Source organism: Lepisma saccharinum, chromosome 1 (assembly GCF_977018435.1).
Source record: "Lepisma saccharinum chromosome 1, izLepSacc3.1, whole genome shotgun sequence".
NCBI lineage: Eukaryota > Metazoa > Arthropoda > Insecta > Zygentoma > Lepismatidae > Lepisma > Lepisma saccharinum.
This window is the reverse complement of record NC_139229.1, coordinates 170,188,327-170,215,223: the sequence shown is the minus strand read 5'-3', so window position 1 is coordinate 170,215,223 and position 26,897 is coordinate 170,188,327. Positions and strand designations below refer to the sequence as shown.

The 26,897-nt window shown below is 37.6% G+C and overlaps 2 protein-coding genes across 3 annotated transcripts in view; both read right to left on the bottom strand.

Moving 5' to 3' along the window:
* LOC146003916 (cysteine sulfinic acid decarboxylase-like) overlaps positions 1 to 5,193 on the bottom strand; it is a 37,903-nt gene extending 32,710 nt beyond the window's left edge. The window contains exons 1-2 of one of the 2 annotated variants that reach the window (XM_083142404.1): positions 5,130 to 5,193; positions 1,921 to 2,112 (exon numbers count right to left, since the gene is read on the bottom strand). In XM_083142404.1, coding sequence (XP_082998530.1) covers positions 1,921 to 2,097 — 177 coding nt within the window. In that variant the 5' untranslated portion in view covers positions 2,098 to 2,112; positions 5,130 to 5,193. Of the gene's footprint in view, positions 1 to 1,920; positions 2,344 to 5,129 lie in introns of those variants that run through there. The other variant, XM_083142414.1, reaches the window with a different exon arrangement.
* The window catches only part of LOC146003924 (E3 ubiquitin-protein ligase RNF180-like), a 116,128-nt gene continuing 94,411 nt past the window's right edge, over positions 5,181 to 26,897 (bottom strand). Inside the window, exon 6 of the mRNA XM_083142441.1 lies at positions 5,181 to 5,302. Within this exon, the coding sequence (XP_082998567.1) occupies positions 5,238 to 5,302 (65 nt within the window). The 3' untranslated portion in view covers positions 5,181 to 5,237. The remainder of the gene's footprint in view (positions 5,303 to 26,897) is intronic.

The window sequence follows — 26,897 nt, the reverse complement described above, 5'->3', positions numbered from 1 at the left end:
AATTACAATAAATAGCTCAGAATTTATTCCAAAATTTTGCACTTTAATTCAATTTGCCAACTATGTTATTCTATTTCACATACTTTAAAAAATGGATATGATTTTACAATACCGGACACTTCCCATATTTTGCATACTCAATAATTTAGGCCTCCTAATCACGAATCTGCAGTTAACATTTGGCGCTCACGTGTAGAACTTGCAAAATAAGCGGGTCCGTGATCGCAACAGACACCATCGATTTCTCAAGAAAACCAATGTTTATCGCAAGATTTTGACGGTCCGTGGTCGCAATTAGCCTTACACCCCTCGAACGATGCACAGGTAGCCACACGAACCATGCAAGGGTAGCCCCACAAACCATTCACGGATAGCCCCACGAATCATGCACGGTTAGGTTAGGCTAACATAGTTAAAATTTGGGGTCGTAGTAATATCAGGAATATATATTTCGTTATTTAGGTAAACACAAAATTTTGCGATAAACATTGGTTTTCTTGAGAAATCGAGGGTGTCAGTTGCGATCAAGGACCCCGCTTATTTTGCAAGTTCTACACGTGAGCGCCAAATTTTAACTGAAGATTCACGATTAGGAGGCCTAAATTATTGAGTATGCGAAATATGAAAGAAATTGGGGAAGTGTCCGGTATTGTAAAATCGCTCCAAAAAAATGTAACAATAAGAGGGAATTCGATTCTAAGCTGCTAGCAAACAAATTTGACGAATATAGGTTGCAATATTTCGGAAGTGCACATTAAGTTTGGGGATGGGATATGCAACGTTATGAAAGTTAACATCGAAATCATTATTAAAATGTTTCATGCCTACTACTGCTGCTAATTTTGGAACGAGTTTACAATACCGGACCACTCTCCAATTTCTATGAAATTTCGCCTACTCACTAATTGTGAACTCCTAATCACGAATCTACATGTAATAATTGGCGGTCGAGTATGGAAATCGAGAAAAAAACGAAATAAACTATGTTTTCTTAACGTAACATAACCACGTAAAAAGAAGGCACGTTTGGAAACACTGCAGAGATCGCGTGACTTTCAACGCTCTCGCCATCTGCATGCACACAATGGAAACAACAGCATAATGTGGCAGGCAATGCCAATTTCTTACGTAAAAAGTGATTAATTTTTGTTCAGCAGCATTCAACTACGAAGTTTTTACTTTCCGTGAAAGAAAATACCTCCAAAAACGTCCAGAATGCTAAAGAAACTCATTTCAGTAAGTACTTTCTCCTGTAAATTTGAAGAAATCCGTCCGGGCGATATCGCATATTTACCCCCTACGATACCCTACCATAAGAACAGTAGCTCCACGGAACACGCCACTTTCCCCCGAATGGGTGTCGCTTATCGCACAACACTTTAGCAACATAGTGTTTTGACGTCACGGGAGAGATCTTTTTCATGTTAGGCAAGACAAGGTATAGTTCTCTTAGCCAAAATATTAATTTTTCTTTGTATTTATGCTAATGGAACCTAACCTAACAGGCCTAACCTAACCTAGTAGGCATTCCTTGTCTGACGTCAATATTCAAGGTAGCAAGATTCTTGTGCGTAAAGGAAGACCATTAACGAATTGCGAAAGAAAGATAGTTCCGAATTGCTGTGTATCGACAATGACCGTGGTAAATTGCAAGGTTATTTTACAAGTTCTACACGCAAATGTACAATTTTAACAAGTGACCGCCAAATATGAACTACATATACGTCATCAGGACACTGAAATTAGTAAGTAGGCGAAATTTTATAGAAATTGGAGAGTGGTCCGGTATTGTAAACTCATGCCCTAATTTTTTCAGCTTGATTTCCCACCGAATGACAAATTGAGCACACATTGAGATGTAAACAAAGAATTAAAATTAGGGCGATAAGTAACGTACTATTCCTACATGAATTAACTTACCAGTAATTTTGCTGGATGCTTAAAATTCACCACTTTATCAGTTTTACTGTTGGGTGCAGACAAAAGACCAGTTTCAAACATTAAATGGACCAATTTCTTCAAGAAAGCGCCTTCATTCATGTCACTCTCGTTCAGGTAACCATTTACATTACCGTTGACTGACGACGTTACATCCATCTTCGAGATTTTCGACTGAAAGTACACAAGACAAACGTCAAATAAATACTGTGATGTTCCTTTCTGCACACTTAAAAATCGTCCAACTTTACATTGTGCTTCTCTTCCTCGTCAAGCAACACCTGCACACAACCACACAGCTTATCTCCGCGCAATTATCTTATTCACAGCTGTGCGCACAGGTTATTTCGAACAGTTGACTGCTTGAGAAGCGCGCTGACCGTGACCGTGTCAATCCTATTGCATCTTCTGCCCACTGGGAAGGTCACGCACACAACGGAACTTGAGCGCACGTTTAATGTTGCGTGCTGTCAATTTGACAAACTGCAACGCAACTTGATATCGAAGTTAACGTGTAGAACACATGTCAGAAGCTTCATTTCTTCAACAATCGAAAATAAGTAGGGCACGATGCAAGCAGTTCAACGTCTTGTCAAATCAAATCACTACAAAGAACAATTTAGAACATCTAAAGAAAGTAAAAGAAGAAAAAACAAGTTAACTATACCATATCGGATTTAGTTATTCTCAAATCTTAGGTTTTACAAGGCCGACTGTTCACATTCATCGTATTTGCATGATTATGTGCTTCTGGTTGAACATTACCGTTATTATGCTTTCTCTTTTTTATGACAGGTAAACAACCAGTAATATTACAATGACGGCTAAAGAGTAGTAGTAGGTCGTGGGTAAAATGAAGGATGCGGCCAAATCAACTCCTATCATCAGCTAGTTTGGGAAAAAGATTTATGTTGAAATTAGCCACTTTAAAAACACAAAAATGGGTATTTGTCTTGTGTTTTTCCACAAATAAAGACAGGCTTACAAAATACTTTTAATTTTCATATACCTACGTTGTATCTCATTCCAATACATTAAGAAATCAGATAGTATCGTGTCAAACATTTTCGTTTCTCGCATTGGACTACATAACGAAGCTTCTATAACTCTTAAGTTAATCGTGACGACGAAGCAGTGGCGTACCCAGGATTTTCAGTCTCAGATTAGAAATAGGTTTCAGTCCTCATTTTGTCATTTTTCTTCCATTGACGTTCTATTTTTTTTAGAAAATGGCCCCGATTGAGAATGTGTGGAGCCCTGCTCCGACACTCCCTAAATGTACCTTCATGGCACGGTGCAATAGGCACGGGAAACTTTACATTACCTATTGGAGGGGTGTGTGTGGATATATTACTAGTGCACATAAATGGATTTTAATAGCAAATTTTCAATGGCAACTTCTACCACCGGCGTTTTCTAACTCCAGGAAAATCCGTCAATGTGATGAACGTCAGTCATGTTGGACTATGAATCGGTTTAGTGTTTGAGACAAAACTCTTATATAATCAACGTAGAGACTAGATTTTTTTATTATTCTTTCTTACATTGTACGTACTCAATACAATAGGTTATCATCACCTCAATTGAAGGTGGTCATTTTCTCTTACTTTCAGAATAAAGTGAAATAATAGTATAATTAAGCTTAAACAATAACTTTCGTTCCAGAATAATCTTTTATAGTGAAGAAACATAAAAACAATGTTATTGGAAATGTTATATGTAAAAATGACGGATTTTCTTAGTGAGAAATCTTGGGAATTTCCGTGATACGGCTGGGAACATTTGAGGAACTAATCCAAGAAGAAGGGTTCGATTTGCTATTATTTTTGACCGATTAAAGCCCAAATGCACTGGACTGTTTTAATTTTGGTTATTTTCTAACTGTTGGGCTAATCGCGGTGGTTTATGATGATGCATCATGAACTGATTAAATAGGTGATTGGACAAACGCAAGGATACACCAATGCCCGACCAGGATTAGAACGTGGGACTTCTGACCTTGGAGCGCATTACGCTGACTGCTTCACCACGGAAGGCGACTTGGCCCAACTTTCAATAAATAAAAATCAGATGCATGGCAAGATGGAAAATTTAACACTAAACTAAGAAAGAAAGACCCCCCATCCCCTTACGGTTATATCCTTCCTTTTCGAAATTGTATGTGGGCACGCCACATTCGAGTTGATGAAACAGTGATGAAGCGACATTTAACGCTCAGTAAGCTACCTTGTTTAAGTAGAAACTTTCGATTAATTTGGGAGCGTGGGAGTATGGCACGTTTTAATAGACAGTTAATGTCGAACAATTACAATGTTCGTAAGTAATTTGTGAAAGTTGGTGAATTAATCTCGTTAAATTCTGAAGCAAAATCGGCAGTTCTCATTGAGAAGACAAATAGCGTTGTTGTGCGAACATGTCAGCTCACACGTTACTTTACACACTTCTGACAGTGAAAAATAATAGTCATTCCTTAGCGAAAAATAATACTGAAACAAATCAGGAGTTAAGACAAGTAAAGCAATTACTCTTGACAACTGTTAAGTCATCAAATAACCATTATTCTGAAAATCTCTTTGCAAAAGATATTACGTGTATATAAGAAAGAATTTTAACACACATTTTCATTGCTGAAGAAAATGAATAATAAAGAAATGAACGACTCCCGTTAATACACACAAACTTTACAATTCTTTTAAATTGTCAAACTGTTGAGATCAAGTTGAATATGTCAGTCAAATGGAAGTACATGAATGTAATAATATATCAACTCGATGAACGGTTAGCAAGTAGTAAAAAAGAAGAAAAGTTGAATGAGTTCACTTTTTCTATGAATGACGAAAACACTTGCATAACAGTCACGTGTACCCATTCCTCTCAACTATCAAGGCTACAGGAAGTATAGTAGCTAGATGAATTAAACTTGGGCAAGCGTGTTATCCCGTATGAACATAAAAATGCATTCCAGTAACTTTCGGCCAAGTATAAAGAGTGGAATGAATCTTGTACTAAAATACACTTTTCAGAATTATGGAAGACCCCAAAACTTATTTTTTAAAGATTTACAATTACAACCTGTTATCTATGTGCAGTTAATTAGAAGGGAGGGGGGTAGCGGGACAAGCAGGAACATTCACATTCTCATCAACACAATGAACCTAAGAGCTAATATTGTGCTAAGAACAAGTACTCACAATTCAGCAGCCTTGAAGAGAGACAAGGAGACAGAAACAGATTCAGAAATTGAGTGCGTTTTTATCTTTCGAACCATTCGTTTTCTTCCGTTATCTCTTGTCACATGTTTAAGAGGTTGGGCGATTGCTGTAGCAGTGAAACTTTTCCACTGGATGCCAATCTCCTAATCTTCCTAGTAAAGAAATAAAACAACTCTTTAGATTCTAAAGTTTAAAAGAAGCAGACCAGTGCAGCATAATAATTCTCTAATTTCACATTGAACATGCTGGAGAAAATGAGTCGTATATTTCAATCGCAAACATTATGTTCAACTAGCAAGAGAAATGATTAGGAATAAGGGCTGAATGAGTTCACAGCAGATCTTACAATTTGTCCATGGTGAGAAGATGGCTGAATTACTATCTTCGGAAAGTATACATTCTAAAGGAAATAAAATAAATCAATCAGAGGCAAGCAAAATCCGCGCTGTTATTTCTTTATTGTAGATTGAATTGAAACGAATCTTCTTCACATGGACATTACAGCATGCATAACCACGCCTCGACTCTAAGCAGTATACCCGGTGGAGGCACGTAGTGGTTCGGATTCCACTTTAAACTGTAGGCCCAGTCCCGATTAGCCTTACTGCGCATAAAGTGGACTTAAAACACCAAATCAACCAACCAACTCTAAGCAGTGCACCCGGTGGAGGCACATTGTGGTTCGGATCCCACTTTAAACTGTAGGTCCAGCACCGATAGCCTATCTGTGCATAAAGTGGACTTAAACAACAATTCAACATCATAATATGCGCAGGATATCAGACTATTGTGTTAAATTCGTATTTTCTACGTATTTCTTTCGGGAAATTCATTTCTTCGCTCTTCCTCGTTAGGCGAAAAATATCCAAAGAATGATAGCAGTAGCGTGCAGAAATAGGAATATAAGCAGAACAAGCGGTGGTGGTAAGGGTATGCGAAGTGAAATTTTAAATATAGGAGCCATGAAGAAGTATCCTTACCCCATTACTCTTCTTGCTAAAACCACAACACGTGTCACGGTTGACAGTCAAAAGCGTTGTCACATCTTTTTCCCTCATCTCGTAGCTGTCCTCTGGGTATGGTCACTGCTCAAGGGAGCAAGGGAAGAACATCGACTGATGTAACCCTCTCCCTGTTTTGTTTGATGGAAGGGGTGGCAAAACGCTTGGCAACTTCGAACTAGCATCTCTTTGTCGGTGCGTAACACACCCCTAGATTTATGTCTGTGGTTTTCTCTCCGATTGGGAGAACGGAGGACGTTTAAGAAGGTCGAGTACAGAACATGAAGCCAAAATGACATTATAAGAATATTAACAACACCGGTATAATAGAGACAGGATAAAATAAGCATGGATAGTGTTAGGAAGTTTGCCTACTTACTAGGAGTTCGTAAACTCAAAATTAGTAGATCCGACAGTTTGAATTGGCTGACTGGAACGTAGCAATACTGTTAACCGTGAAGGCGCAATCAATCAAGAATCATATGTGTAGACCATCGTCTCTCAAAGTATGGGGCGCGACCCACTGCTGGGTCCCGAGGGGGCGTTTGGTGGGTCGCGAAGTCAGGCTCGAAAATGTATTTACTGTGTTTTAAAAACCTATTAAATTTAAATTAAACTAAGAGAACAACTGTGGATATCAGCTGTGATTCTGACATTTAAACTAAATTTTTAGATTCAGACTTAACAAAGTTTTGGATATCTGAACTTTCGGATGAGCCATTAAAGTTGCTCATGCCGTCGTTACCCACATCATATTTGTGTGAAAAGAGATTTTCATCTCTGATCCAAGTGAAAAGCAAGTACTTGACGCGCACTCAGATTTACAACTTAACCACCATTGAACCCACTGGCGTACGCAGAGGGGGACTTGCCCACTCCGAAATTTTGAGAAAATGAACATTTTCAGGGACGCCAACTTTGTTAAAATCCTCCCATCCATGTATATTGATATTTATACACACCGAAAATACATTCGTACTATTTTAAATCGCTTATTTACTTATTCCAATAAGGAAATATATAACAATAACAAATGTAATAATAATAATAACGCGACAAATTATTGGGTGGGCTCGGCCTCTACTGGCCCATAAAAATTTGCGCCACTGGTAGATATTTCAGCCCCTTCCGAAAAAAAAAAAATCGTGCGTACGCAAGTGATTGAACCCAGCCGCCACTTTAGTTCGGTGAGTAATTATTTTTATCAATTTCAGCTAGTGTATTTAACTAGATGTTAGACTAGACTAAATTAGTCTTTTAAATTACATGTGTACTTTTCTAGAATAAAGTAGGCCTATGTGTAATTTGTTTAACCAGCGTAAAAGAGGGCTCTTAAAGTACTCGATGTTAGTAAATATATGATTGTAAACTGGGTGCACCCCTTCAAGTAATTCTCATGGGTCCCACGAAGTGTAATTAATATCCTTCAAGGTGGGTCCCGGACTGAAAAAGGTTGACAACTGCTGGTGTAGACCGTTTGCTGATTCCCATTCAATAAATTTATCCTCCTAGACGAGACGATCGGTCGCGAACCAGACTAGACCCTTCGAGACGAGTCCGATAACGAGTCAGACTTCCGTAAAATCGAGATGTGACCGAGACTTGGTGTTCGAGACTTTCTCATGGTATTTGAAAATATATATATATATATCTTAACGAAAATTACTTTGTTATACGATATATTCACAAAAACTGAGAAGAGATTTACCTGATTATTTATATATAAGATTAATTGATTTATTGTTTATCGCAATTGCATAAAATTCAGGATAAAATTAAGTTTTAAGAGGGCTCTTTAGGTGCAGAGGGCGGAATAATGTTTAAGTTGTGTAGGTAAAATATATAACCATTTATTTCGTAATTCCCTTTAAAAACGGACGTACTTGCAATGATGAAATTTATGTCAATGAACGAGTGGTGTAGCAAGTACAGTTAAGACATGGAATTTGCAGAGGCTGATGCTTGATTTGATTAGCGTCGCTTTTCTTCCACTTTTGGATAATCGCGACTATAAGGATAAATGATGATGTGATTAAATTAATGAAGGGACATTCACAAAGAACACCCATGCCCACGCCGGGATTCGAACCCAGGACCCCTGGCGTGCTGCTGCAGAGATAGTCATCTGCTTTGTTTGCATTTTGTTTTAATGTTTGAACCTATCGTGTTGTTAAAAAAAAAGTTGATCTATTAATGAAGATAGTGACGGCCAATTTGCCTAGTATTATCTTTATCGTCGACTAGAATCAGCCACAAAATACTCAGGAATCAGGACGCTCATTTACTTTGTACACTTCTGTTCACAGAAAGCGGCACACTCGTTTGAGTTAAAGATCAGCTTCGGAGCCGATCGAGTGCGGCAGTACAGCCGAAGTAAAGGTTCGGGAAAACAGCACTCTGCACTGTTGCTAAACACTAACGGTTTTGACCAGATGTAGGAAATTTTCTGACTTGCCGAGTGAAAAGAAACGGTTACAGGAAAGCCTTGTATTTTAATTATTAATGCAATGCAGTGCCCAATTTTAAAAGAACATGGCAGGAAAAAATCGGGAAAATATTCGAGATACTCAGTATCCCATAACAAATCTGAAAAAGAAAAACCCTAACTCAATCCCTTCGCTTGGGAAAAGTCATATTCATTTGAAAGCAGAGGGAAGTCGATAGTGGTTCCATTACCTCTTTCCCTAGCTTAATGTAACTGCAATGTCGACGTTCACCAAGAGGACTCGGGTAGAAGAAGAAGATAAATTATGATATGGGAAAATTGATTAAGGGACACTCGTAAAGAACACTCAGGTTGGAATTCGAACCCGGGTCCTCTTGGAGAACGTCGACATTGCTGTTACGTTAAGTTAGGGAAAGAGGTAATGGAACCACTATCGACTTCCCTCTGCTTTCAAATGAATATGAGCTTTTCCCAAGCGAAGGGATTGAGGTAGGTTTTTTTAGACTTTTTATGGGATACTGAGTATCTAGAATATTTTCCCGATTTTTTCCTGCCATTTTTTTTCTAAAATTAGACACTGCATTGCATTAATAATATAAATGCAAGGCTTTCCTGTAACCGTTTCTTTTCACTCGGTAAGTCAGAAAATTATCTGCATCCGGTGAGAAACTTTAGTGTTAAGCAACACTGCAGAATGCTCTTTTCCCGAACCTTTACTTCGGCTGTACTGCCACACTCGATCGGCTCCGAAGCTGATCTTTAACTCAAACGAGTGTGCCACTTTTTGTGAACAGAAGTGTACAACATATTTACATAAGACGTCAGTCATTTTGATTTCCAGAGCCTTGCCTATGGCGTAGTAGTAACGTCGTCGCCTTGTAATGAAGGGGTCCCGAGTTCTATATCCTGTGGAGTCACGTTGTACAGTGGTCCGAATTTTACTTTGAACTGTAGGTTCAGTCCCCATTAGACCCTCCGTGCGTAAGGTGGACTTAAAACAACAATTAATTAATTAATTTTGACTTCCTCTTGTATATTATGTGAACAAAATTATGTAATAAATAAATGTAATTACTAATTATGTATATTATTATGTACAATGAATCATTTCAGTCTTCTAAGTGAAAAATAGATACTTTCTACTAGTTTCTAATCACCCTTATAATATGTGCAGAGAAGTGTAATAATTTTCCACAGTGCATTTACATCTGATTGTAAGATCTCACCCAAGGCATAAAATTATCCTTCAATGGACCAATCAAAATTCAAAATTTTTGTTTCATTCGTATGGAGCTTGTCCATTTATTTATTGACGTTTTTATTATATAAGAATATTCGAAAAAAATGGCATTTCGTGCACCCTATATAAAACATTATTCATTTGAAGGGCATTGAAAAAGGTTACAAGGCAACATTTCAAATATGATTCGTCATTATGACGAAGGGTAATGATATTCAAACATTACTTATAATATACGAGGCTAATATTTTAATGATTTAATAGCTATGTTTTGATTTATTTGTGCATTTTTAAGGTCAATGAGCAGACCATGTTAATAGGGTCAAATCAACATTCTGAAAGTCTTAATTCATCAGTTATGTAATAATCTGGCGATATTTGATACATTATTGAAGGTCACTGTAGAATTTTAGGACAGCTAGTAACTGACAGTTAAAAATGAAGTAGCTGTTAGATGTCTATCCCACATGGAAAACAGTCGCAATAAAAGTAACTACAAAGTATGAAAAGTTTTGAATAAGGTTTATCTTTATTGTGTGTCCAAAATCAAATACGACAAAGTTTGTAAGTCTTGTGTGTTACAGCTGTTTGGATCCTGTGTGTACACAGCAGTTGTTTACAAATATTCCAAACAATTCAAAAAGCAACAAAAACTATCCAGTTCACTTGGATAAAAATCACATATCACAGGCAATTCACATGTTGATTGATGTATCTTCCAAATATTACAGAGATATTCACACAAAACATGGTTTTGCTATGTCGTTGTTAGAAGAAATGTAATTGTGTTAATTAACCAGACTAAGAGTGCCGTATTTATGTACTAAACAACTTTTAGCCCAGTCAATAAAGGACAAAAAAAGGCCAATGTCGGGAATAATTCTGTAAAATCTGAATTTTGGTCAGTTGTTAGAACACTACTAGTAGTGCAAAATCCCAAAAGTTCCCACCCCTCCTCGCGGTGCTTCCCCCAAGCGCCCCTCCCAAAATCAATTTCGCAGACTCTCAGTTATTGACCTATATCTCCGTAACCAATGGTCATAGGCAGATAATCTTTCTTCAGTCTTAATCCTCATTAGATGAGCTACAGAAAACATTATGTTTACTTTTTCGATTATGTTGGTTGTTTTGCCGTAATTTAAAAAATAATCTTCAAAAAGTGATTTTTTTCTAGTACTTCCTGAAGGTTTTGCCTTGTAACTTTTGAACAAATTTAATAACATAAAAGTTGTAGCCTACTTTATAAGCTTAAAAACGATATCAGTTTTAATATATTTTAATGAAAGATTCGCCATAAAATGTCTCCAAATAGAGGACAGCACCAAAAAAAGTGTGTCTTTATTACAGTCTGGCGGTTAAGTCCGGAATCATTTACTTTTCGATAAAAGCATGAGACTTCGTAGAATTGTTATACCACTGAAGACATGTTCAGTCGAGTAGCCAATCACCATCTGCGTGCTGATGGACGCCATCTTGAAAAGAGTCCGCAATATTGGATATTTTTGATTTGATATATTGGATATTTTTGATTTGATATATCTCTGGAACGGTGGCACCTGTCAACTTCAGGATATTTCAGAAATGCTCCAAATAGTGTAAACTTTCATAATATATCAATAAATCTATTTTTGAAAAATAAAAATAGTGGTTTTGTAGAAAAACGTACTATAATACTCTATGTGAATAACTCAGAGTTAAAAGTCTTAATAATTCTCGAACCATACAAAAAAGGTAAAGTGTTCCCCTGTGCATAGCACCACGCCATTAAGGCGTATAGAGGGGTGTGGGGGTAACGCCCCACACTTTCTTGATCCGGTCGTGAGTGGGGGTGATGTGATCAGCATCACGCCCCTGACCGCCTTTACCCCCCAGGGTTTCCCCCAGGTACCCATGTTATTCGACGCTGGGTAGGCGCCGGGGCCGCTTCCACCGTTAGAAAAGTTCCCGGATTTGAACCGGCCGGGGATCGAACCCGGGACCTTGAGTATTACCATACAATAGTATTGTATATTTGGCAACGTTACGAAATGTTTGTTAGAAGACTTTAGACGGACTAAACACTTAAAATACTATTTTTTTGTATTTATAAATTTACCTCAAATAACATTTTAAAGAGAAATACAAGATATATATATAACCCAATTTGATTTCTGAAAATATGAATGAAAGAAAAACACATTTTCATTGTAACTCATGATACGAAAATAGTGAACATTATTTAGATACGAAAATAGTGAAAATTATTTAGAAAGTATTTTGCTATGAATTTTCATAAGTACGTTTCAGTTCCTTGATCAGATCTCAAAATCGTATCCTTCACATTCGCATAATGTAGTGAAGGCAATATTTTCCATTCAACACTTGGAACGTCCAGTTCACTGTTAACTTGGCGCATATTTTATGATTTCTCTCTAGTTATCACCAGCAAATACTTACATACATTGTCAGCCATTGACGTATCCAAGGACCTCTATACTCCTCCATCAGCAGAGCTGGGTTGAATACGAAGACACTTACAAAGATACCAACTCTACGGCTCGCTATAAGTGCTGGAGGTTCTTTCATGATACAGAAATTTTATTATTCTAACATCCTCATGTTGACAAAAGTGGATCACAATGTCCCATTCTAACCATGTCAAAATGAGTAAAAACGATCGGGATATTTTAAATAACTACACATTTCCGGATGGTCGTAAGCTCAAAATACATTTTTCTTCATGAACTTTTATCCTCTCACATATCATCTATGAAACAAAGTTAAAATTAACAACAACAACAACAAAAAAAAAAAAAAAAACAGTAATGTTGCCTGTAGTATTGTATGGATGTGAAACTTGGTCCATTGCATTAAAAGAGGAACATAAATGAAGAGTATTTGAACATAAAACCCTTAGAAAAATATTTGGACCTACAAGGGATGAGGAGACAGGCGAGTGGAGATTGTTACATAATTTAGAATTGTATAATTTGTATTCATGTCCAGATACGTATTATTTGAATAATTAAATCAAGAAGACTTAGGTGGAGAGTTCACGTGGCACGAATTGGAGAGGAAAGAAGAGTATACAGGATTCTTGTTGGCAATCCAGATGGTAAGAGACCTGTAGGAAGACCAAGACGAAGATGGAGGGATAACGTTGAGATGGACCTAAAGGAAATCAGTCAGGATGGAAAAGATTGGATTGATTTTGCCCAGGATAGGGACAGATAGAAAGCTTGTGTTGCTGCAGCCATAAACCTTCGGGTTTAGAAATGCTAGAAAGTGAGTGAGTTACTTAATCTGAGTACCTTTCAGCCTTCAATATCTGATGAATTAAGAACTTGCAAGTAAAGAAACCACATGTTGCTGACATGTTATGAACTAGATGAGTTGATAGCAATGAGTGTATACTCAAACGTCACCCCATTCATTCAACCCATGTAACAGCACTGCGGCTTTTGTTTCTTAATGACTAAATAAGTCGCAGCGATGTGACATGGATTTGACGTCACTCAAAAAACATAAATTTTCTGAAAACACTACAGTTTCAACTTTTTTACATTGATATTGAATATACGTATCCTACATGTAAATGTCAACATATCGAACTGGGTTCAGTGGTTCCCTTCAAGACCATTTTCACCCTCAAGACCATTAAAACCAAGCACAGAGTACTATACTCTGTCCCGGGAATCTATGGAGCAAGCGAACAAAAGTAAGTCTCTGGCCAAATGATAAATTTATTACAAAATATTTTGTAAAACAAATGTCAGAATTTTCGTATCATCAATTACAATTAATGCTTTCTTTTTTCAAATAATGAAACAATTTAAATGAAATTCAATTACTCATACTTTCAGAAATCAAATTGGGTTGTACATGAATTGAATTTCTCTTAAAAATATGATTTAATGTAAATTTATAAATACAAATCTGGTATTTTAAGGGTTCAGTTCATCTAAAGTCTTCTAACAAACATTTCGTAACGTTGCCAAATATACAATACTATTGTATGGTTCGAGAATTATTAAGACTTTTAACTCTGAGTTATTCACATAAAGTATTATAGTAAGTTTTTACACAAAACCACTATTTTTATTTTTCAAAAATAGATTCATTCATATATATTATGAAAGTTTACACTATTTGGAGCATTTCTGAACAATCCTGAAGTTGACAGGTGCCACTGTTCCAGAGATATAACAAATCAAAAATATCCAATATGGCGGACTCTTTTCAAGATGGCAGCCATCAGCACGCAGATGGCGATTGGCTACTCGACTGAACATGTCTTCAGTGGTATAACAATTCTACGAAGTCTCATGCTTTTATCGAAAAGTAAATGATTCCGGACTTAACCGCCAGACTGTAATAAAGACACACTTTTTTTGGTGCTGTCCTCCAGTTGGAGACATTTTATGGCGCATCTTTCATTAAAATATATTAAAACTGATATCGTTTTTAAGCTTATAAAGTAGGCTACAACTTTTATTCGAAATATTTTTTTGTTATTAAATTTGTTCAAAAATTACAAGGCAAAACCTTCAGGAAGTACTAGAAAAAATTCACTTTTTGAAGATTATTTTTTAAATTACGGCAAAACCACCAACATAATCGAAAAAGTAAACATAATGTTTTCTGTAGCTCATCTAATGAGGATTAAGACTGAAGAAAGATTATCTGCCTATGACCATTGGTTACGGAGATATAGGTCAATAACTGAGAGTCTGAGAAATTGATTTTGGGAAGGGCGCTTGGTGTGGTGGATCCTGATACTCGAATAATAGACCTATCTTATAGCTTGCTAACATTTATTAAAAAGTGTAAAATATGATTGTAAATGGGGCAGATTGACATTTTTCTTATTACTATAACTATTGTGAAATATGAGGAAAAAGAGAAAGGTAGATTAATGTCAAATAAAGAAAATGCATGGCCAAGACGGATAAAAAGATATTAGGCTATTAGCTCCAAATAGTGTTGCCCACGAGACGAGATTTTGGCCTGTCTCGTCTCGTGGAAATGCTGTCTCGTCTCGAAAATATTCGTTTGTCTTATGGCACATGGTCAATCTCGTCTCGTCTCGAATTTTTAAAAGCCTGTCCCGTCTCGTCCCGTGGGCAACACTAGCTCCAAATAAAGTTCAGGCAGGAACGATGCATGAACAAAATTGAAGTAATCGGCAACGGACAAAAAACTTAACATCCTTGTGTAAATTATGTGATATTTATTGTATTTTACACATTAAATACCAAATTATCCGTGTCTGTCATATTAGGTTAGAGTGATTTAGAAAATCATAGTTCAGTCAATCTGATTGTTGATGCGATAGAACGTGGAGTTTCGAATTTCGTTAAGTAGGACGCCTGTGTTGACAACGAAATTATTCGCAATATACTTGTACTGATTTGCTATTCATACAAATTCAATAAACCAATGATTTTTAGATAAAACATGTAGGTGAAGAAAACAATAAACCCTCTTCTGGGATCTGCAAACAGCACGAAGTTCCTAAATGCTATCCAACTCGAAATTGTATTTTTATTAATATGACACATTTATGCAAATACTGTGTGGTCAGGACAGGAGATGTTGAAAAATGAACAGGCGCATTCTATAGCTAATTTTTAATTTAGTTTTAAGCTTCAAGCCAGTTACCTTATTTCCCCGTGAGTAATTTTTTTGAGTTGCTGTTTTAAGTCCACTTTATGCACAGTAAGGCTAATTGGGACTGGACCTACAGTTTAAAGTGGAATCCGAACCACTATGTGCCTCCTCGAACCCAATACACCTTGATTATAAGGCGACGACGCTACCACTGCGCCATCGGGAAGGCCCTCCCCCCTTTCTCCATGAGCAATAATTTGAGCAAAGATGGTATCACTTTCCTGTTACTGTCACAGCTTTTCGGAAGGATATTTATTGTAGTTTGTTTGGGTGATTTAGAGTAGTGAAAATGTATGATGGATTCGGTGTTGTCGTTTGTCTGCGTTGTGAATTTAACAAAACGATATTTTTTATGAATACATTCTCTCGGGCTATCGACCTGGTGAGTTCTGGTAAGTTTTCCAGGCTTTCGAGAGTTAAGTAACTCTCATCTCCAATTCTACCTGAAGATAGCGACATTAGCTCTCGAAAGCTTTCCAGAACTCACCTGGTTGACATGGTCGATATCCCGAGGGAATCTGTTCAGCATTCGTCGTCAGGAAGGCTTTAAGACTTACTTCATGGATATTTCTAGTTGTGTACAGGAAGCTGTAATAGCAAATATTTGACTACATACGAAGTGAAGTCAAGTGTAAATAAAGAATTTTAAAATGAGGAATATGGCCACTGGGGATGCTTTATTGTTATTATTATTATCACTTATCATTTCCTGATTAAGTCTATGTGCTTTTTCCTTGGGAAAACTGGGACAATTGAGCGATCTAATTCGCCACTGCTTATGACCATTGCCAAACAAACACCTCATGTTAAAGTAAGCCTTGAAGTCTTCACTTGTACCCTGAAGAGAAGAGTGACGTTAGCTCTCGAAAGCTTGGAATCCTTTCCACAACTCACCTGGTCGTTAGCCCGAGAGAATCTGATCATCTTTCTTCAGCTTATATTAAGATTGTTGCTGGCTGTTATTGGCTTCATTTCATTTCATCTATTCATTAGGTACTAAAATTATCCTATAAACATCGATAACGGAAGTAATATTAATAACGATTAACCCCGCATTCATATCACGACATCCCTGTGAGGTACAAAATTGTAAGCCTGTTTCTCCTTTGAATCCTCCATGGATTATGTGTGTGTGTGGGTGTCTCTTTCTTACAAATAGTGACAATCGGCCGGGGCACGCCAGTGCCCAAATTACTTGTTTTCAAACTTGGCATGAACTCAACTTTGACATCCGCTGATATGTCTCCGTTGGAGGCAATGTCAATGTTGTTTGCGCAGACAATCTACATAGATTCCATAATCTTCGCTGTTTACACATGGATATAAACAATCTTTGTTACAAGTCACTGCGAATTAGTACTAAGTTGAAAAAGTAAGAGGCTATCTCGTTATCAATAGTACAACTCATACACTGATTTTACTTATGTCTTTTCCTACTTTTTATATTCTACGTCGCCATGGGCGGAGTTTGAACTTTTGCTTTGGGGGGCAGACTCTGGGAGAAGCATATGATGTACCTCAGTGTTATTGAATAACCCCTAGTTTATAAGGGGTCCGGAGGCCTTCCCCCGGAAATAAAAAAAAAACAACTTAAAAACATTGAGTTTTAGGCATTTTAGATTTGAAAATGTTAAATTTCCTCACTTAAGTAAACAAATATTAGCTAATTATAATATAATTAAGCCTTGTATCCATATTAAAAACACTAAGTGTTTTTAAATATTAATTAGTATATTCGTTGTCAGTTTTAAAAGAAGCAAAACGTACGATTATTGCATTTTGCATTTATTAATTTTTTATTGATACAATACTCGTATTACTTTAAAAAAGTTACAGTACAATAGTAAGCTTCAGAAATTTTAGAAAAATTAACGTCTTTTGATGCCTCAACAGTAACTGTTGACTCAACACGAAGTCATTTTACGTTTTTCTTTCTTCAAATTGTACACATCAATCAAATCCTCTAAGCTAATTTTTTAACAACATCTGATTCAGAGTATAAGATCATTAAATTGTTCAATCTCTCTTGGCCCATTGTGCAACGCAACCAGTTGTGGATTCGCCTCATAGCAGAAAATTACCTCTCACAAGTAGCACTATTTGATGGCAGGGTAAGAGCAATTTTCAGAAGAATGCTAAAATTTTTGTATGTTTCTGTATGTTTGCTCAAAACTGTGTCCACTATCTTTGGGACAAAATTCTTCAAAGGCGTACTTATCAAACTCAAACCTGAACTTTCCATGACATTTCTTAAAATGGTCATTTCTGCCTTCAACATTGTTGTGTTCAATGGAGTAAATCTCAATAAAACGTGCAGCTCCTTCTTCATCCAGACGAATAAATCTGTCACTCACTTCAGCAACTTCCAAAGTTTCACCACTAAATCTTCTTTTCAGTTCGCCAATCAAAATATTCAGCAATGGATTAAAAAATCACACTTGTATTTTTTCTTCCAGTTTTCTTCACTTTGAAATGTAGAAAGTGTTTCAGCTGATGTCTCTTCTCTGGTTCTCTGGCCAACTGTAGAACAAACCAGATAAGCATCTAATTTGTTTGATATCAGTCTAGGCCATTTAGATTTGTACCTTCTTTCATCTCACCTCCACCTTCAAAAATGTCTAGACCTAATTCTTTGTCAACACCCTTTATCCCATTCCACTTTCTGTCCCAAGTGTTTTCGTTGCTCTGGGACTCAAGCTCCTTAATCACTCCGTTGACTACACTGGAACTCGGAGCTATTGAGGTTTCAGCCTTCTGAAGGGACTGGGATAAATCATTTGTGAGGGGGAGATATTCAGAAAATACTGATAAACATACAATGAAATCCAACGATTTTATAGCCGAAAGCAGGCCTTTGGCTTCAGGTTTTTTTAGAATGTCTTAAACCAGACGCTGTCGCAGTGAGTACAGCAACAAGCGTAGGATAATTTCTCTGGACACTTAAAACTGAAATAGCTCTGCAAGGCCAGCGAGTGTCGCTCAACTTATGGAGTTCATGAGGTCCAGGGCTAATTATATTTAGCTTTTTTGCACTTCTTTGAATTCAGCATGGGTGTCAGGATAGCTAAAGTATTGGTACAAACACTGCTAGACATTAAAAAAGTTGCAGCTTAAATCATTGTCCTTGCATGCTGCAACAAGCACTAAATTGACTTTATGAGCCAAGCAATGAACGTACATTGCATAAGGATTACTTTCCCTAATGATAGAACTACCCGCTATTGCGGCGCAATTAGCGCACATGCCATCATGCCAAACGTCAAGATTTGCGGCATGGCTTCATAACAAAAATGTAGTAACTGAACTTATCTTTTTCATTAGTCTTTTTTAAGTTGGCCCCTCCAGAACTCCGCATATGTACGTCGCTTTTTTGGCGCTTCTAGTTAATCGCGACAACGAGGATGGAGGAGCAGATGAAACTGACGAAGGGACGCTTGCAAAGGAGTACTCATACCCAGGTATGGACTCAATCCGGAACCTCCAGTGCTGATCGTGAGTCAGCCATATTAATCTGAGACGGTGATATGATACTTTTATTTCTTATTTTTTGAATTCACGATGCAAAATCAAAATCATCATGATTGTCCTGACTTACATGTAGGTCCAGTCCCGATTACCATACATCTGTGCATGAAGTAAATTAAAAGATAACAACTATAAAATTATTTTTCGTCGTTGGTTAGGTTAGGTCAGTAAAGAAAATATTACCAAGTGTGTGTGATAAGTACGCATTATTGTATTCTAACAAAATTGTTAACTACGACTTAAAAACACAGATTGTCTCTCGATAGAGTCGTGCCCTTATGGCCTGCGCAAGTAATGCTGGTCCATTAAAAGAAAAAAAAGTAATGGAAACGAGGTCAAAAGTTTTTTAAACGTCAGATGATAAAACCCGCCAAAATATGCGTAGGAGCCTGTTTGGAAGCCACGCATTGAGAACGTGTCAAGTATAGTCCTTCTAACCAACACTGTGCTAAATAACTTGCCTTGATATCGTATCGTTCTAATGATTTGAACCTCCGGTTAGAAATTGTTTAACTGTTACTGAAGATTATCAGTGACCTACGTCCGACAAGAAAAATTAGACTCGGATTTCCTTCATTTGTATGTTGCTACGCGGGTGGTATGGTGCACAAAAATGGGAGTTTACCGAGGACCTACCCCTATGAGCGGCTCCTCTATCTGGAATATATGAGTATGGAAGGGGTTCTGAGCCTACTGTGAAGGACGCTATGTGTATTTCATCGAGAAAACAATACCGTTTATGTTTACACGCTCACAGAATTATTCGGACGGTCAAGGTTTTCCGAAAATACATACATGGCAACTAGATGGAACTAAACATTCCCCTATTAAAACAAATAGGCTATATAGAAAACAAAAACATGAAATTAAAATTGCCTTAGGCTCTGAAATGAAAATTAAAAAGCACTTACAGTTATTTAATAAAACGTTCCTCGCGTCCTCAAAAATTATTTGGACACAAAACAAAACTTACAAAAGAGAAAAGTGAACTATTATTTGGCGAGCATGCTGTTCATTTGTAGAATGGTCATAATTTCCGCTATTTTTTTATTTTTTTATTCCCCCCCCCCCGATAGTTTAGCCAGGTTGGTCTCGAAGTCCGTTCTTGAATGTTCATTTGAGCAGATGTCTAGTCCTTGTTGAAGTGTTCGATGAGGTTGATCAGATGATGACAGAGGGACGGGGGAGGATATGGAACACTTTGAGACAATTATGCAGAGATGAAGGAACATATACAGTGAAAAGTGCATGCCTTACTCAATGAAATATAACAGTTCAACTTAAACCTCATGTGCCTGGCATCAGATATAAGTTGAACAGTTATATTTCATTCATTCGCATTTCCCCGACAATTGTGAAAGTAAATACTGTTCCAGTTCGTTAGTACTAGAAACGAAATTAGCAAGAGCTGCCTCTTATTACCCATTTAACGCAGTACTAAATTTTATGTGTTTTCTAAAACATTGAGCTCAAGTCATAACTTTCTAAAGTTGTGGTCCCGTTGACCTTTCTTGCCTGAATATACATAACCGCAATGGCGGATCATGGTTCGGAACGTTGGTGGTTGCAGTGAAAAAAATTGTATGTATATGTGTGTATATATGTGGGCTGAGCCAATGTATCGGTACCGGAAAGTCGGTTGGATTTTGTTTACCGGTACCGACCGATACTTCGGCGTTTTGGTCTCTAGCAGGATTAGTATAATTATCCTGGAAGTTATTCCAAATTTGTAGTTACCATTTATTCGGCAACAATATTGTGTAGAAAAACTATATTACGCAAGAAGTATTTTAATATTTTGATTAAATTCTTGAACATTTTGAAGAAAAACTCTGAAAAATTGACGCTTATAAGTAAAATAAAATACTCATCTCACTAATATTAATCAACCTTTCGGTCAACTTTTAATCGTTACAATTTTCAAGCATCGCTGTCGGTATGTGGGAATTAATAAGAGTATTGCCATCGGTATGAGTATCTGTTCAAAGCGGTACGTGTGATTATGTATTTTTCGAGCATTTTTTCACACAAAGATTTAGCTGAAATAACTTATTTCCTTCTAACGGCATCTCAACCGTCCCCCAGCACATAGAAACCAGAATGGGAAATTCCTCCTTATACCTCTTCAAATCCCACCCTGGTTATACTACTTTTTTCAAATTTTCTATGGGGAAGGGCCACCTTGACAAGTATAGTGCCCGAAACGCGTCTAAAAGGATAAGGAAACCTCCAATGTCCTCTTGAAGTGGCAGAAGCCGTGCAGGAAGATGGAGATTTCAATAGGCACACAACAACAGATAATACTCGGGAAGAAATTTTCCTTGTGATTAATTATGTAACTATTATTCCATACAAAATAAGTTTAATGGTTACAGTAAAACCTCGTTAATCCGGACCCCGATAAGCCGGACTTCGCTGAATCCGGACATGCAAAAGCACCCCCGCCAAAAAAAAAGCAGAATGCAAATTTTTAAATGTGGCTAGAAGTCAACAAGAGAACTTCCCAAAGAAACGGCAGTCAAACCACTGATGAAATTCTGTTTCCCGCAGACTTTGTACTGTACTGTATAGTGTATTTAGGCCTATGTTTTGTTGCTATAAACGGAGTTTTAATGCACTTTCTACTGTTTTTTAGGTTATTTCGTTAAGCCGGTCAACTTATCCCCCCATTAGTCCGGAATAACGAGGTTTTACTGTATCTATATAAGTGCAGAAATGTGTGGTGGTTGCGCAACTTTGCCACCTAAGGAGCAGTCGCCACTCCACTGCGATAACGAAATGTTTTGTTTCGGTATAAATATTTAAGAATCAGTGTTGGAGGTTTTCTTTGATACATACGATGATGTAGGCCGAAGTTCCAGTCACTGGCGATCTAGATTTTTTTTTCTGGGAGGAGCACAGAATGTGCTGTAATCCTATACTGTGTAACATTGCAAATATATCGTTTATATTTTTCTAGATTTTTCAATACAACTTCAAACACACACACAAATAATATTCACATCACATCCTTGTAGGTTGGTCACATAAACCAATCGAGACTGGACCTTCAAAGTGCAATCCGAAGTACAATGCACGCACCACACCAGGAAACAACCCAATAACCTTTTGATTATAAGGTGATAGCAATAGCAGGTTTTTGTGAAACAAAAGTTTCTACCTAGATACGTTATTTGCATCAGCAATGATTACAGAAAGAGATAAAGCTGTAGAATTCATTTCCTCATAAAAATTGTCACGAAGGCCGGAAATATTTGATCCAGGATGCTCTCGTTTTGTGTCATCTGTTAACCAGTTAGCCAGAGGGGGCCACTCCGCGACTTGAACGTTATTGGCTAGAGCTTGTGACGTCACCAAGCGGACACGAGCGGTAGAAAGCTATGCGTAGAATGTAGCAGATGGCCCATGAAACGCTGTGTTTTCATGCATCTTTTGATATTATACACCAAAGCTGTTAATTTAATTTGACAACAAGAGATCAAATACGCGATAGAAGAATACACTTATTCCGAAACAATGCATAGTTTATTTTTCAGACATTATTATACATGATATCTTGTCCCTGTAGGCTGTAGTCCACTGCCGGCTTTTCTTTCCAACTAAGCTATTGCATTTATTTTAAATGTCTAATTCTAAGGAAAGTTGTCGTATTCTGATATGAATTTTTACTGAATGTCCTGGAATTTCCCTTTAATAATTTTACGTTACTTTTCAGATTCTCCAGTTGATCGCCACGATGAGGATATATTTGTTTTTGTTATTTAGCGTCTTCTTCCACTTTTGGCTAATCGCAACGAACAGGATGAGTGATGATTAGTTTAAATTGATGAATGGACACTCGCAGCAGGCACGTATCCAAGGAGGGGCTTAGGGGGCTTGAGCACCCCGAAAGTTTTCGGTTTACACTAGATAAAATTAGGTTTTTGGTTTCTTGTGGTGTGAAATAAAATAATGTGACGATAATTTAAGGAGAGAAATAATTATCGAATCAACCACGTATCCAAGGTGGGAATCAGGGGGCTCCAGAACCCCCTTCAGGAAATTACGCTACATAAAATTAGGTTCATGCCTTCTTGAATAATGTGATGATAATTTGAGAGAAATAATTATCGAGGCAAGACACAGAACGTTCTATAACACTGTTATTGTTAATAGCGCGTTAGCAAGGTGGGATCAGGGGACTGGAGCCCCCCTTAAAATTTTTCAGTTTACACTACATAAAATTAGGTTTTTGTTTTCATGAATAGTGTGCCGATAATATAAGGAAAGAAATACTTGCCAAGGTAACACGGAGAATGTTCTATAACCCTGTTGTTGATAATATTGCATTAAAACTTTTCTTGCGCTTTCGGTGTTGTCGCAGCACTATGCAAAAACTTGTCAGCATTTGGAAGCTGCAAACGTAGCGCCACACGTAGGGCGATTCATTGTAATTTTTTAATCTCTGGAAAGCGCGAGAAGGAACGTTATTGAATAAGAGAAGGCAACATTAACGAATCGTTTTATCTGCGGAACGTTCTAGAAATTTTTCCAATGTTTAGCATTTAGGAATTAGGTAGTTTGTGCACTCCTTGATTCGTTAACATCGTATTTCTCACTCTCGAATATTTACAGCGATAAGGATATGAGGGCTTGTGTAGCTGAAGCCATAAACCTTCGGGTTTAAGAATGCTGAAGAGTTAGTTACTTAAGGATAGATATAATGATGAGACTAATGAAAGAACATCTCTAACTCTCATGCAATTGTCGGAACTCCAATAAGGAACTAACAAACAGAAAGGAAACATAACGCTTCTTTAGTTTTTGAACGTCGTCCTATTATAAAAATCCACACCTGTTAGACCTATTCCGAAATAATTTATACGATTTACAGAGGCTAATAATTGAACACATTCAGCTGTATATGCCAACAACAATCAAAAAGCAATCTCACAGCCACTGAATACGTCCATATACCAGGCAGGCAACAGATTTCGTAGCAAGTTTGGCGACTCATGTTTGGCATATGACTTAGTATCGAATGATCAGTAACCCCTTGATTTCAGAACACATCGTAATAAAGTAATTGCGATCTAACCGAACTAGAAAATGTACTTGAATGTTGTACTTGTCCCAATGGAAGTTTATAAAGAAAAATGGAAATTTTACTCTTTACGATTTCGGTCGAAATGCGTCTACCGTACTACAAAAATCTAAGGGGGACACAGGGGGGCTTCAGTCTCCCCAGCCTGCCAGTAGAGCCGTCCCTGCTTGTAGTCAAGGGGTCCCGGGTTCCTTACCCGGTGTAGCTACATAGTTATTCGGATCCCACTTTAAACTGTAGGTCCAGTCCCAATTAGCCTTTCTGTGCAAAAAACACCAAGCAACACAAATATGAAATATTAAATCTAGATTTTTTATTTTTATTTGGTTTATTTTACTTCACTTTTCTGCCACTTTTGGTTAATTGCGAAGATGGGAATGAGTCATGATGATGACATTGATGAATGGACACTCACATACATCCATACCCAGGCCTGGATTCGAACCTGGGACCCTTGGCGCCGTAGCGCGATGTGCTAACCACTCTGCCACGGATGCTGGCTATTAAATCTACGTGGAAAGAGTTTCTGCAGTATGTTTGAGTTGGGTCAAACAAATTTCATAATGTGTATTCTCGCGACATGTATTCAAATGTGTACTAATACATGGCTATAGCCTACCTACCGACTGCCGGCCTCACTTCCACCTGCCGAGGTGGGAGATAATCCAACCTGTTACTAGATGATGTGTGGTCAGCACGACGACTCCCCAGTCATTTTTGTAAGTTTCCATGACCGGATTACGCTACTCATTCGTAGCTCTCCAATTTCCTCAGAATGGTGGGTGGCCACCGGTCCCACATACAGTCCGAAACCTCAGAAGGAAAGTTGTTAGGCTTCCCCTAGGAGACTCGAACCTGCGCGTTCCGTAGCCAGAGCTCAAAGCATGACGTCTTAGACCGAACGGCCACGGTGTGCAACTAAATATGCACTAAGTTTTAAAAGCAAAAGTACCTTGTACGCGTTGTATCATGCCATGAATGAATATAGGGTTTAAGATTCACAATCTCGACTATTTATAAAGTTGGTGTTAGTATCCCGTTCCGGGCCCCAAAATACTATTTTTTTAGACCCCTTGTGAACCTCAAAGCAGTTTTCATGCAAGGACGTTGCTGAGAAATTCCCTCTCGAGTAGGGATGGCCAGATCCGGATTCTGGCGGATCCGAAATCCGGATCCGGATCCGTTTTGCCATCCCACATGCGCTTCTTTGGAAAGTAAGAATGTGCTTATAACAAACATATTGTTACCTGCTAATATATATGTATATATATATATATATATATATATATATATATATATATATATATATACATACATACACACACACACACACATATATATATAGTGTGTGTGTGCACGCGTTGGCGATTTGTAATTAATTAATACACTTACAAGGGAGGTCTAAGTCTCCCCCTCCGATATCCATGAAACTTGGCAGGTGTATAGAGCCCCCCCCTCAAATGTCAAGATGAGGAGAAATTGAAGTGGGGATCTGACCCCGAAACCACGTAAATATGGCATAGGAAGAAACAGGGGGCATAGGGCCTCTCTATACACCTGACAAATTTCATGGGAATCGGAGGGGGACACAGGGGTCAGATGATCCCCACGTCAATTTGTCCTCATCTTGACATTTGAGGCGGGTTTTGCCCCCTAAAACAGTTTTTTAGCCGAAACAAAAAAAAAAACACGTATATCTTCCATTGGGCCCCACTATACACTTGCCAAGTTTCATGGAAATCGGAGGGGGACACATAGGTCAAATGCACACTTAAATTTGTCCTCTTATTGACATTTGGGGGGGGGCTGCTCACTAAAACAGTTTTTTAGCCGAAACAAAAAAAAACACGTATTTCTTCATTTGGGCCCGTTTATACACACACCTGCCAAGTATCATGGAAATCGGAGGGGGACACAGGGGTCAGATCCTCACTTCAATTTGTCCTCATCTTGACATTTGAGGGGGTTTTGCCCCCTAAAACAGTTTTTTAACTGAAACAAAAAACACGTATTTCTTCCTTTGGGCCCCACTATACGCCTGCCAAGTTTCATGGAAATCGGAGGAGGACACTTAGATAACCTCCCTTGTTAGTCTTACACTTTATAATATATGCACTGTTATATAATTACAATGTTTTATTTTAATTTGTAAAACTGTAACTGTAGAACAATTGTATAATTTTTGTATAACATTTCTATCTTGTTATATGTGTTAAAGGTTTCATCCTGGAATGGAATGTCTCACATTTATGTGCGTTTTCATTTCCAATACATTCGAATGAATACATATTCGTTTCAATGGCATTTACAAAATCACCTCTGACATTTTGTGTTAAACAAGTAATATTATTTTTCTGCACGAGTGTGTTAGCCGATGCGTAGCAAAGTATTTTAGGAACAACACTTGAAAAAAATTCTTGTAGGACTAACTAATGAAAAATTTCTTTGTAATTGAAGATCATAATACCTTTTAAGGTGTGGTAATATTATAATGGGATTGAGATCCGAAACTCTCGGATCCGGATCCGGAACTTTCGGATCCGGATCCAGATCCGGAAATTTCGGACCCGGATCCGGATCCGAAATTTTTGGATCCGGAATTTTCGGATCCGGATCCGGATCCGTTTGGCCATCCCTACTCTCGAGACCAACCACCCTGGGAACAGAATCCTCGTCTTCAGCTTGACAGTCAGATTATTTACCGACTGAACCAAGGAGGCTTTTTAAAGCACATATAAAAGAAATTAAAGAACAATTTCTCAACAAACGCACATAAAGTAAAGTAACACAGTGCAATTGTTAA